The 14,201-nt window shown below is 40.4% G+C and overlaps 1 protein-coding gene across 1 annotated transcript in view; it reads right to left on the minus strand.

The window, feature by feature from the left end:
- faf1 (Fas (TNFRSF6) associated factor 1) overlaps window positions 1–14,201 on the minus strand; it is an 89,127-nt gene that overhangs the window by 20,585 nt on the left and 54,341 nt on the right. The window contains exons 12-15 of the mRNA XM_036579205.1: window positions 13,000–13,081; window positions 7,205–7,359; window positions 2,993–3,129; window positions 2,734–2,822 (exon numbers count right to left, since the gene is read on the minus strand). Coding sequence (XP_036435098.1) covers window positions 2,734–2,822; window positions 2,993–3,129; window positions 7,205–7,359; window positions 13,000–13,081 — 463 coding nt within the window. The remainder of the gene's footprint in view (window positions 1–2,733; window positions 2,823–2,992; window positions 3,130–7,204; window positions 7,360–12,999; window positions 13,082–14,201) is intronic.

Genomic DNA, 14,201 nt, shown 5'->3' on the forward strand with positions numbered 1-14,201 from the left:
ATTAATTACACCCAGAGAGACTGTACATAGCATGGGCAAATCCAGCTGGGTGTTTCCACCACCAATTCAGCTATGTGTCAGACTGTGTCACTGTTTAATTTTACTGAGAAGTTAGCCTGACAGCAGTCCAGCCATCAGAGTTTTGTCTTTGCATCGACCACGGTGTTAATGGCTTTAACCAGCATAGTACTCTGTCCTGAATCTCGCTACCCAATCCATTAAAAATATTCGTTGTTGTCAAAACAAAACATTGTATCTCTGAAATGGCAACCTCATAGCAGAAGAAATTCTTACATTTTAATGCAATTTAATGTAATAAGCTTTGATTCCAAGTAATTTTGGACCATTTGTATTGGTCCATTCATCATGAAATGTCGACAATATAAAGGGTACCCAGCCTTTTTAAAATCATGTACAAAAATGGACAAACATTTTAATTTGACAGCACTGACATGTAAAGCACAGCTCTTTTCTTTAAAACACTTTTTCTAGCTTGCTGCTTGGAAAAAAAAAACCCCACCATATTCTGTAAAACAAGACTAAACTACCAGGCCATATACAAATATAACTTCTTGATTTATTTACTATTTATTTGAAAGACCTATACATTATTAACATAAATGACTGCAATAATTAACCATTTAATAAACAAAGTCTAGTTTCAGTCTTACAGGGCTAGAGCTGCCCAAGTAACAGCACACAGCAGGCATGTCTTTTGTTGCTTTCCGCATGTAATGTTTTTCTTAAAACATTCTCGTGCGAAGCACAGCGCTGCTGAGAAATGCCATCTAAGACAGAGAGATGTCATCAGCAATCAAATCAGCCAGGCAGCCAGAGGGAACAATTAACCTTCATGTGCCATCTGAATATTTCCCACCAAACCACAGACTGCTGCACTCACTGGCCTGCTATGTGGACTGATCTCCGAATGAAAACACCTGTATGTGTGTGCGTGCAGGTGAGCAGGGACAAGCAGTTTTACACTTAAGTCCTGTTCTGAACTGTTAAATATGCTGCTATTCTCTAACAATGTTAACATTCTCAGTAAAACTGTCCAAGTTGTGCATAAGAACACTAGCAAAAGGTCTGAAGCTGTTCTAAAGGGGGAAAAACAATTTACAAAGTTTTTAATTTTTTTTTTAAGTTTCATCATTTTTTTTATTATTTTATGTTTATTAATTGATTTATTTTATAATCAAAATTTTATTTCTAGGGAAAACATACATAGAATGACAACCAACAGACTTTGTCACACAAAAGAGGCAGACTTATTGGGAAATCCATGTCAGTTAATAAAGAGATATTTTCAAATCAACTTTTTCTAAAAAATTAACACCTCTAACAATCTCTTCACCGCAATCTCTTAACCGCTTAACCTCTTAACAATCCCCATTTTGGAATATACAGTAGAGATGGGTAGCTAGTCGATTCTACGACATTAGTATGGCCAGATTTATATGTTAAATTTATATGGACAGACTCAGATTAAGCTAAAAATTCTGATAACCAATCAGATGTAATTTTATGTGGTCAAAGACAAAGACCACAGTTTTAGGGAAGCAGTGCTTTACTGAATCATATGGTTGTCAGTTATGAACGGTCTTGTTAAAAATGATCAGTTCTTAATTTTTAAAATGTCAAACTCAAACAGCCGAACGTCAAAGTTTTAAAAAACAAATAATGATATAAATGTAAATTCTCTTCACATTATGTTTTTTGTGCTATAACATGCTAATGTTAAGTTGTTCTGGTTTTAACTACGATGATGCTTTATATTTAACAGTTCAACCTATATTGCTGTAATGAGATGAGAAGTTGGTGATAGCCAAATTATCATAGGCTAGTCTAAAAAATGAGCAACATTATTCAAATTAGAGATATTCATTGAATTACAAAAGAATCACCTTCAAATCATATCAGTGCTTTATTGGCAGTTTTTTTTTTTGCCAACAGCAATAAATCTGGAACCTCAATATTGGCCAGTTTCGTATACATATGGTTTGGGCCCTAGTTAACAAGTCTATATGTTTATACGTTGCTTTGTGTTCTATTCTTATGGCTGCCCTCTGTATGACACTGCAGTGACAGCCTTTAGAGAGGGAGGGTCAAATTCTCTTTACAGTCCTCCCTTCTGTCATACGAAACAAATACAATAGGTCCTGCAAACACTCTTAACGCAGTCTTACTGAATGGACAGAGCGCCCACACATATTTCTCGTTTTTGGTCCTCGTCTTTGTGTACGAGTCTGTTTGCACAGAGGGCATTGATTTAAAACAAGCTGTGGCCACTGTGGTGAAAGCATACAGGAATGGCATCCTGTTCACTTTGTGATAGCTACAGAACCCCAGACTATAACAAAGTAGCTAATGAATTGTGCTTTCTTACTGGCTTGAAGCGTGCACACTGAGGATTATCAAGGAGTGTATTCTTTCCCACTGTATGATTATCAAGGGATGTATTCTTTCCTACTGTATTGACTGTTTGGTCAATTCTGAAGCACACAAAACAGTTGTTCTTTGTCACAACATGTCCCTCGGGCTTTTATTTGCCATTCTAGATACTCTTACTCTTTACTCTTACTTTCCAGAGTGTATAAAATTCTTCATCATGGCCTTTATTTATATTGCCTTCACAGTTAAGCTATATTTACATCATATAGGCTCCTTACAGGTTCCTTTATTCAGGTGCAAATTGGTAAATTCAATAAGCTCATCCTTGCTGCTGTCTCTCACCTCATCTCTGATGTCCTCCTGCTGCTGAGCTGTGAAGATCTCCATTGCTCCCATCAGTCTCATCATCAGCTCGTCCACTGTTGTGTTACCTTGTGGATGTAAACACATACATTCAAATAACACAGGGCATGACAAGTGCATACAGCAGTGCCGTACTAGAATTAGACATTTGTTTTTTGAAGACACTTGGAAAAATGTTAACTCTGAGATAACAAATCAGTACCGGAAACATTTCAAAATGATTCATTGTGTAGGTTACCTTGTATAACATTTAAAACTTCGTTTGATGTCCGTTTGCCCATGACGATCAGTAGCAATGGGAACTGGTCAGTTTTGTACGTCCGTATGGTCTGTGCAACGACACTTCCAAAGTGCCTCGTACACATAGTGAGTAGTCTGGAGGTGAGGGGAAAAAAAAAGAGATGGATATACTTCCAAGAGTACTGACGGATAAGAGGACAGGCCAGCTAAGAGTGATGAACAGATATAGAAATCCTTGGATAGACAGACATTCAAACAGACAGAGTGGTAAAAGGAAAAGCAGATTTAAAGAAAAAGCCAATAAAGGTCCTGGGGTGATCACACCTCTTCAGAGGAGAAGAGATGACTCATAGTATTGTTTTTATAAAAGGAATCCAGCTTTTCTTCTGAGTGACACTTCTCTCCCTCTAAATACACCACCAGTGCGAATTAGTATTCTGCTCGTGTTTCACTGAATTTGATAGGCCAGGGAGGATTTCTTATTCCATTACAAAGACAGAACTTTAAATTAACATTTCGCTGAAGGAAAAGGGTAGCACACAGGCTTGCAGAGCTCACAGTAAATGTCATAATATTAATGAATTGCTATAGACTGAATGCAAATATAGATTAGATTCTCTCCTCTTCCTTTAATAAGTGCAGCCTTAATAACAGGCGGGTAAAATAGGGTGATGGAACAGACGAGTGCAAGGGGTCAGGGAGAGAGAGAGAAAGGGAGAGAGAAGGAGAGAGAGAGGGAGGGAGAGAGAGAGAGAGAGAGAGAGAGAGAGAGAGAGAGAGAGAGAGAGAGAGAGAGAGAGAGACAAAGAAAGAGAGATGGAGAGTAGTTTATTATGAGAAAAAATTGAGGGTTGAACGAAATTGAGTACTTCACTGAAATAGAAAAAGCAAGTGCAAAAAGCCAGCTACAGCCTCCTACATATTACTCTGAAATCGCTTTCACAAACAGACCAAACTTATTTCACAAGAATATTTAATCTACCATTTCCTCTGAGCACTGTGGACCTAGTGCATTTTTACTGTGCGCTGGTGTAACCCACAATAACAAAAGATACATACAGAAAATATGGGACAAGTTGTTCTATCATTTTTCACATACTTAAATGTTTCAGCTGCCATTAAAAACAAGCCAGCGTATAAATACACTTGCAGTATTTGCAGAATTCCCATTCACTGGTTAACCTGACAGTTGACTGCCACATCAACGATGCGGAAGTAACATGTGAGAATGTTAAAGAGTTTTCAGAGCTCCTGAGGGGAGTTCTTTTCTCTACACTGGCAACACCTGGCCTTTTAAAACATCTCATCATGGATGGCTTGATAATGGGAGTGACATTTCACATATCTCTCTTTCATATCCCTCATTCATTTCATACACTCCAGTGTTTAGAGATGTTTCCCACACTGTTAGCCCCCCTCTCATAACTTCGGGGAGTGTCCTAAATCAGGCCATGCTGTAAAGCCACTCAGAATCAGCAGAGCATCACTGGACTGCCCTTCTGACTCAGCTCTTACTCACCTCAGCTGTACGGTATATTCAAAGTGTTACTGAGTACATTTAAAGCAATAGTTCAACAGCACAAATTTCCCCTTTACCCCTAATGCAGTCAATCAGCCAAGATGTGTTTGGTGTCTGAAGATTATTTCAGCAGATACGCACAGGAGCTACGAGGCTAATATAGCAAACAAGTATTGGCAGAAGAATGGAATGGAAAAATGGAATCCCAAATAGACTTGTTTATGCTGTATCTGACACAGTGTGACATTTTCATCTAAAAATATCCTTATAGCTCCAGTGCCAAATGAGAAACAGCAAATACTTCTTGGCTGATTACAACTGAAAAATTGTATCAGCTTGAAATTATGTGTGATTGTTTTTTGATAAACTACATGGGGAAAGGGCCAATCACCGGCAAACTTTGAAAGCAATCGATATTTCTCTAGATTCATCCTGAGGATTCACCTGTTTTGTACCATATAAATACTTTTTTCATTACTTTGTGGCTGTATCATAGCATTATAAAGCTTATAAACAACTCACAGAGAGAGCTAGCCAGGCTAAAGCACAGCCTCCAAGCAGTGGGGTTGTAATACAGTGTTACAACTAAACCTCTCCAAATAAACAGTGAAAGAAATTCGAATCCCATTCATATAAATTCAAATGTTGCAGAGATTTGTCAAAAACATGCTATAGATGCCATGTAAACAAAACGTGTTTAAATTCTAACGTGGTGACATTTGCTGATCTACTTTGTGGTCAACAATACATTTGCCATGTTTGTTATTTGTCAGTCTCCTTTCACTAATCATATTTATTTTAATAAATACATGTTGTGTATTTAGGTTGGAAAACGTGTCTGGTTCAAACACCACAGAACTACAGTGAACGAATTGTATTTTGCATGAGTTTTAGTGACTGTTACAACTAGTCGCTACGACTGCTGATCTTGCATATCTAATGGGTAAGTTGTAATGCACTCTTACCACTTTCGGTCGCATCGTTCACAGGTGCCGGAAACAGTTTACGCTTTCATTTATAGCATAGATGTTTAGGTTGATGGAAGAAAATGTTAATCTTGCTCAAATAATTGTATTATTAATATAATTATTATGTTAAGTTGTGCCCCACTCTCCCTTACTGGAACATTAATGCAAACATTTGGGCTGCACACTGTGCCAAGCTAAGACTTCTTACAAGCTTATCTGTTACAATTCTGTTTCATTTTCCTTTTTTAACATTCAACAACACAATCTCAGAAGTGTGAGCTATAACTTGACTGGGTTCGAGTCTGAACTGTGCCATGGATTAGAACCTTTGAAGGTTGGCACTGCTGTCATGTAAAGGGAGAGTAATCTGCTACATTAGGAATGGTTTTCAAATAACAAAATAAATAAATTGCTCAAAACTAAATATATGATACAAAAATAAAAACAGCTCATTAAGATCTTATAATAATAAGGGTTGTTGGTCTCAAGGGTGATAATTACATCAGCATGTACTCAGTAGACTTGGATTTATACATAATTAATCTGTGTGTTAAAGAGACAGACAGAGCAGCACAGCAGCCGTCTATACAAAAAAGGAGTACTGAGACTTAATCAGTCTACCTCTTTCTCTCACACACAAAATCACCAACCACTGTGTACGCTGCCAATCATCAGCCAGGAGACTTTGCGCAGGAGCGTGAGAATGTGTGAGGAAATGTGTGTGTGTTAGGACATGATTTTGTGTGTGTGCGCGCGTGTGTGCGCGCTCAAAAACACATAGACGTTTGTGAGTACGTTTCGTCGTTGGTGTTGTGAATAGCCCCAGATGTTGTCCGGCTTTAATCTGTGGTAGAAAGGCCCAGCTGGGGCAAAAAGCACTAGGGGAGAGCCAGAGGAATGGAGGCAGGGCCCCAACTGAAGGAGCTCCTGCAGGAGCAGGGTCACTTGCTGCCTTTCGCAAGCGGCCTGCTCCGGGAGGAGGCCTTTGGGGTGAAGCCTAGTGGAAGGAAAAGCCCAGGCCTGCCCCGCAGCAAAGCCTGCTGGGCCCAATCAAGACTCCATCTGCCGCCTGACCAGGCCTTCCCTCCCTTCACCTCTTTCACTTTCTCTCACCTTCCTTCTCTTTCCTTCACATCAGAGTGACTCGATGTAGCGGGCATAGAAAAAAGAAAAACAGAAATTTTGATTGAAAACCTAGCACTACTAGCTGTTAGCTGCAAAAATCTAACCACTCTAGCTTGATCTTGAGCAAGAAAGAGGGTACTGGCCAGTGCAAAAATTCCTAATTTCATTTTACGAAGAGTAACCTCCTTACATTTACATCCAACATTTTTCCAGACTGGGCAAATACCTCCATATTTACTGATAAAAAAAAAAAAATAAGTCACAAGATCCAAAACCAAGTCACCCTCCTCCACCCTTTGCTGAAATGAAGACATTCCCAGCAGTGAACTGAATGAGAACCAGGAGTCTAACTGACCCTTTATTGGGGCAGATTAGTGCAGATTGCCCTGTTGGGGCCTCAGAGAGCAAACACAACCGCTTTTGTCAAAGGACCCAATAAGCAGGGAGAGAGAAGAGAGAGTGGGGGAGGGGTGGAATCTCTCATTAAGAGATCATCCATTTTGGGTGTGAAAATGCTTCCGATCTCCACATTTTTTAGCGGGTCAGCGCCTCTCTTTGAGAGCGCGATGGCAAGGATGTGTGTTTGTGCGTGCTTTACCTGGCTTTGTTAGCTTCTTTAGTGACGTCCCAGGCCCATGTGATGAAGTTCTGGCTGAGATATGAGACTATGGACTCTGCGCACATCATCTGGGAGCAGAAGACGTTGCTGAGAACACTATCGTCATTATGGAGGTAGATGGCCAGCAGTTTTCTCTGAGGAAAAGAAGGGAAAAAAAGACGGCAAAAATTCATTATCTTCCATTTAGAGCAGACCGACAAGAGGAAGGAGTTTAATTTCAATAAGATCCAAACTACGACATCCAACATCTCAATGGGCCTATGAAGACAGCGCTTTTTCTAAGCCTGGCTCTGTGCTTCTCTCTTATTGTGGGGTTTAAACAGCATTACTCTGAACATGCCGCAGCAGCATCCATGCACAGAACCTCCAGCACCTGCAGAGGCCAAAACCAGAGCCAAGCTAATACTCAAACCAAATCAAATCAACGCGGGGTAAATAAAACTTTCTTTGAGGCGGCCAGCGACAAAACAAAAAGCGAACAAATCACTTTATTTGTTTTGCATCAAATGCCAATGCCCTTCCTCTGAGGCGCAGGTTAGCGAAGAGCGGTGCGCATAATATTGACGGACGTCGGGATCCGCAGATGTTTACACCGTCAAGCGAGAGCGACTAGTTGTTCGCTAGATGGAACAACTAATTAAAAAACAAACACCGCCACAAACATGAAAGGTTTCCCTGAACGAGGCAGGGGAATAAAACCCGCCAAATTACAAAACAACTCTCGGGCCGGTTTTCTCTTGCTGACCCCCTGACGTTTTCTCTCAAGCGCTGCAGAGGGATTTCAGAGAAGCACAGTGCAGTAAGCAGCCTGGCCAAGAGAAGACGGAGAGCGAGGGGAGACTGTGAAGAGAAGACAGCAAGTTTGGGCTATACAGTGATGTGTATGGAGTAAGGGCTAGAGGAGCGCTGCTGTGTTTGCACAGCGATTAGAGCTTTAGAATAAGCAGCATGGCTCCTAGCGGGAGAGAACTCGGGCCTCTTTCACTTCTCCAATTCAACACCCTGAAAAGATTAAACACTCATGCTGGGCAGACAAGCAAATGCGGCATGGATGGAGGGAAAGTTTTTGCACAAGAAAAAAGAAAGAAAAAGAAAAGCAGAGTGTGACATGACACACACATACACACGCCTTGACTCCTCTTTCACACTTGCAGACTGTCCCGCTATAACATTTTGCTCCAAAGCCACAAAGAAGTAGGTATGGAGTGTGAGAGAATGTATTCACCTCGAGCTGTGAAGACGTTTTGACCTATTGAAGCTCCTAAGATTTCCTGAGAGGAGCTAGAGAAGGTATTCTCGCTAATAACAGTCTTTAGCCAGTTCCCTTCGTTTCACGCCCCTCTATTAGGATGGGCCCCTCCTTGCCACTTTCATCATATTGTTGTCCCATGCTCTCCCAGCTCATCTTTTGTGGGGCTTTTCTTAGCCTGCAGAAATCAGGGCTCAGTCCAAATTACTGGGTCTGTTCAGGGCTAGAAACTGACCCAAAAGCTCTCGCCCAGATCCTGGCTTCTCCCCACCTGCTCAGGACGGAGCAGGTCGAGAGGGATAAAAAAGGGAAGGAGGGAAGGGAAAAGGGAGGAGAGGGAAGGAAGGAAGAAAGCTGATCTGTCCTGTGAGCAGGAAGGCGCAGGTTTTCACACAGCCGCTGTCTGATAACGTTCACTTCTCAGGCCCCTTAACAGTGGGCCGCTGCGAAACTGCCAGCGGCGGTTAGGCTGCTCCGCGGATTAAGGTCCAAGACAAAAACTCACTGCAGGCCGCTTTGCACCACAAACACAGCTCATCATTATCTGCAACATGAGCATGAATTCTGGCATAATAGAGCACAGTACAGACACACTGCCAGTTAACTTGTACAGCAAGAAAACTGAAAGTGTTTATACATTCAGTTTTTAATTAAATCCAGTACTGTACTGTGTAGATGACAGAGACCACCAGCCTTTAAGTACAAGTCTTTCATTTTCAGGAGATATTTCTAATAAGGTATAAAATAACGCATTTGCTCAAGGAAGGGTAAAGTAATGGCATAAAGAGAAAATAAGTGGGGAAGGAGAGCAGGAGTTTCCAAAACTGGAGTTATTCACAATTTTTACACTCCACTCCTGCTTCAGAACTAAAAAAATCTACAGGTTTTCTGTACATCCTTCCACTGTGAGGACATTACATATGTGTAGCTCTCAGGAAGCTGTTCCTGACAAAATGAAATTGACAAAATAGAGGAAAACTTGCAAATTATACAAAGAAGCGGCCGGTGTTTTTAGAACAATGGACTGCTCACCTCAGAGTCCAGTCCTCAACGTCACTGAATGTGTTTGGGATTATTTGGATTGTGAAAAACAGAAAATGCAAGTAACTATGAAGGTGTGGTGGTGGTCTCTGACTTTTGCACAGTACTGAACATCCAAACATACAACTGGAAAATTACAAAGAAATCAGTGAATTTACACTAAATAGCATGAGGGGATGATGCTTGTGTTTGTTTTATCAACACTAGTATGAGAGTTTAGCGTGAGCCAGACTCTAAACATAACCTCACATATCACATGATGAGGAATAATACAATGAAGACAAATGCCAAATAACCAATAAAAGTAGGACTTGTTTTCTCATACATACACAGAGAGAAATCCATATGTTACCTTTGACAGGCATCTGTCTCTGCATAGCACACTGAATAGATGTTTGAACTGTAGGACGTTTTTAATTACAGTCAACATGGAGCAGAAAGACAGAGAGAGAGAGCAAGCGAAAGTGATCGGCCTCTGCAGCCTGTAGAAAAGCAAACAGTGGGAAATGAAGAGTTCATATTACTGCTCTCTCATGACCCCCGGCCTGGGAGTACACGCGTTCTGATCAATTGCTTTAACAGATGGCACAAGGCGCTGCTGGACAAAAACAGGCCTAATCAGCTAATGTCTTTTTAACCAAATTCAAATAGGTGATAGAGCAGTATGAAGGCACAGCAACTTTGCAGAAATACAAAGGGTTCAAAACAGTGAAAATTGGCAAAGATTCTGATATCAATAAAGATGACAAATAATTTAGGCTTTTAACTAATTCCAAGCAAATTAAAGTGGCAAAAAACAGTGAGCTCCGTGATCATTCATGCCACTCACTGTCACATATTAAGCAGGAAAGAGCGAAAAAACCCTTATGGAGGAATCTCTCTTTTTCTTCATGTGTCAATATCGCTCCGCTACGGCGGAACCATCTCATGCACAACGGATGTGCTGGAGGAGCAATGAATTTTGATGCGTGTCTGTGTGCGAGCGAGAGTGGGGTTACTGTGATTAGCTGGACGTTAAGGGGATTTGGGCAGAGGCCTGGTTGCTGATGGGTGGCCTGACAGCAGAGTCTTACCACTGATCCCCGCGGCTGAGCTCAAGGGTCCTCAGCGTTTTCATTAAGGGCGGATTGGGAGCATCTCTGCCTCTCCAGAAACACTTCATCAAATGTAGTGTTTTACTTAGTGATTAGCCTCACAGGCCTTTGAGAGCAGAGCAAGGACACACACACTCACATAATATCCGTTTAATGAGCAATCGGAGGAGACAACATGAACCAAGACTTTGAACAGTCCTGGTTGGAGTGGGGAGGCTGGGGTGAAAGATATTACTTGTTGGGAGAAAGGGAGAGATGAGAAAAGAATGAGAGAGAAGAAAAATTTAGGAATGAAAGAGTGACCGTTGGTGGAGAAGCTAAACAAGACAAAACCTCTCGTTTATATCTAAATAACAGACCTGGGGCCACTTGGCTCACATAAATATTTTATGTGAACCAAAATATATCTTAAGATGAATACCTAAGGCATGAATTTTCTTACACAAAGGGGTGTTAATTGCATTAAATATCTTAGTTCTAAGGGCCACATGTAAATGTTTCAAAGCATCATGTTCCTCGCAGCTGTTAAAACCTGAAGTGATGAAACTTAAAGATGCATTAGTCAAGATTTAAGCTATTCAACCTCTAGTAACAACACAAATTATTATTATTATTATTTTAACTCTTTAGATCTGCCCTCCAGTCCTGTCCATCAACACTGAACACATCCCTAGAATTAACAGTGCCCAAGTTTAATTACAGTTTGCTAGCATTACCACTGCTTTCAGTATTTCATGACTTCCTTTCCTAGCATTGAGGGGGTGTTTATTAAGACTTCATTATTTAGAGGCTTAATATGGACTACATCTCAATAGGGCACACAGAATGTGGTCCTTTTTCTTAGCTGAAACAACCATTTTTCAAGTTGATAACAACAATTAATACCACGGCAATCAGCTAGTTTATCTTAGGATAGTTGTGCTTGCTTTCGAGAACCTAGCTAAAAGATAGAAGCTTCAAGAGAGGGGGCTACAACACTGCTCTCCCCCAACCAAAGTATTGATAACTTTACATTCCACTTTTTCAGAGACTTTTTGTCTAATCATGCTATAAGTACTCTCCAAATACTTTACTGTAATTCAGTTTGTAAGTCAGTCATACAAAATGTTTAACGCCTAATACATCTCACATTTACACATCCAATAGGAACACAGCTAATTCTGAGTCCATGCTGCATGTAATAATTGCCTTCATCTTGGAGAAGATTTCCAATGCTGATTCTCGTTTAGGAATGGGACGTTTTATCCTGCCTACAGTACGAGGACCTGGTGGCACAGGTGGATTTCCGCCAGACAGAGATGGGGGCGAAATAAAGTGGCACTGGGAAGGGTCTTATAAAATAACTGACAGGAGGTCAGGCACTGATGCCATCGCTAAAATCATTTTTTCATGTCCTATGTACTGTCCTACATATTATGTTCACTTTCAACTAAAAATTATCTTGCAGTCTTGCAGTGATTTTATGCAGCTCACTTAAGGTAAAAAGTGAGAAGCATAAAGTGAGAAGAGAGAACAGAAGACGGAGAGACATGGAGGGGTCAGTGCACCATTTTTTCCTGCTGGGTTTATTTTCAGTGACACTGTGTACAGTTTCTTCACAGAGAGCAGCGGCCATATTGAGCGTTCTCGAACGAAGAGAGGAGATCAGCTGGTAACGGGCGAAGCGCCAGTCAAGCCTCCCCCTCGTGCTCCGAAACCCCCCTAACATCTTGCTGCTTCCTCCCTGTCTAATAAAACTGTAATCCACACAAGCTGTCAGTTGATACAAGCCTCCTTCAGAGGCCGCGGCAGGAGAAGCAGCGCTGAGCCGCTATAAATAAAGCTTCAGCTGTTCAAAAGGGAAACAGGCAAGTTTTAATGGGGAATTATACCGACGAGAGGGAGTCACTGTCAATCATAATGTCAGAGATGTTTATATACCTTGGAAGGTTAAAGTGAAGCATGAGGATTTAAAAAGACTACAAGTTTATGCACAGCTCGCTTTTGATTTTTTACCAAAGTTTGTGGAACACAGAACTTGAGTCTGTCTCTTTTTGACAAACCTTACAAATCATTATCATCACTTGACAGGTATTCTTCATGCCACAATACTAGCTCCAACACTAGCGCAGAGAGAGAGAGATGAAAAACTAGCAGCACTGCTGCAGAATCAGTAGCTTCTACGCCATCAGTGAGTGACAATTTTTCATCTTAAGTACAAGATCACAACCAACTCGTCACCAGTGACTCATTTTGAATTAAAATAGCTGGTGTGGTCAGGTAAAACACTTCCCAACCAGTTCATTGCTAAAATTAGATGTTCAATAATTTTGCTAGTTTCAACACAGACTGAAAGTTTATTTTTCCTGGATCACCTGACTGCATGTTTAAGTAATGACAAATGTACTCACGTCTCTGGCTTTGCCATAAAAGGCCTCTTGAGATGCTGCCTCCAAGGAACCGATAAAGAAGACTGGATGGCAATCTCCATATCTGACAAACACACACAAAGTAAGTGCTCACGGAATATAACACTAGTCAAACACGTGATTAGACAATATTTTATGACAAAAGGCACCCAATTACAGACAAATATGAATTTAAATAAAATATAAAGAAAAAGTTGGAGTGCTGTGGCAATGTGCTTTAGAGTTTGGCTTTATGCCGGCTCCACTCTGCATTGCCTAAATCGGTTTAAATCAAACTGCTAGCAACTTTTGTAAAAGACACTGAGAATGGTCACTCAGGGGCAACTGCCTAACACTCACAATGAATTCTTGCACTGAGAGCATGGGAAAAGCTAGACTATAACAGAAAAGAAAAAAAAATACACAGTATTGTGCAGAAGTCAAACATGTCTGTTAAAAGTACCCAAAAATAATACAGATTCATTTCTTAATGTCAGAGGTAAAGCAAAAAAAACATAACAGATATATAAAAAAAAACACAGAAGCCTCAACAATTTTTTTTCACCATTTACTTTGCCTTATTTCAGCTTTTTAACTATACTTTGCCTTCATTTTAGCTTTTCAAAGAAATCTGCAGAGATATTTTCTGCCCCTCACACTTACAATTTTAGATTCACAGTCCATAAAACCTTCGTCCATACCTCATCTCACCCATTCAAGTGTTCTAGTGCAAATTCTTCTCTTTGACTGCTTCCTTTTTTCAGTTAATGCTTCTTGACAGCTACACATCCTTTCAGACCCATAGCATTGAGCTGTCTTCTCACAACGGAAGGATAGAGAGAAACACCTATGTATTTTTTCACATTTGAAACAAGTACGGAACTTGATTCTCACCTCTCTCAAAGATTAAAGCTTTAAGTACTGTTTATCTGATGGTGACAGTTCTTGCAGTAAGTAAGTTCTTAGGAGTCTCATTTTCTCTATATCTTCTAATAATTTTTTGAACTCTACAAATTTAAAAATGATTGTTCTTCAAGGGTTCTTTAGTAAATAAAATTTACTAAAAAAAATAATCTGCATAGCTGCTTGCATGTATGTTAGTGTCTCACTGAACACCTTCTATTGGGAGGACAGCTGTAGCTGTTTGAGTTTAAGACTGGAAGGATGGAAGAGTAAAGAGTAGACAAATTAAACACTCGTAGATG

Source organism: Colossoma macropomum, unplaced genomic scaffold, assembly GCF_904425465.1.
Source record: "Colossoma macropomum unplaced genomic scaffold, Colossoma_macropomum, whole genome shotgun sequence".
NCBI classification, from domain to species: Eukaryota; Metazoa; Chordata; class Actinopteri; order Characiformes; family Serrasalmidae; genus Colossoma; species Colossoma macropomum.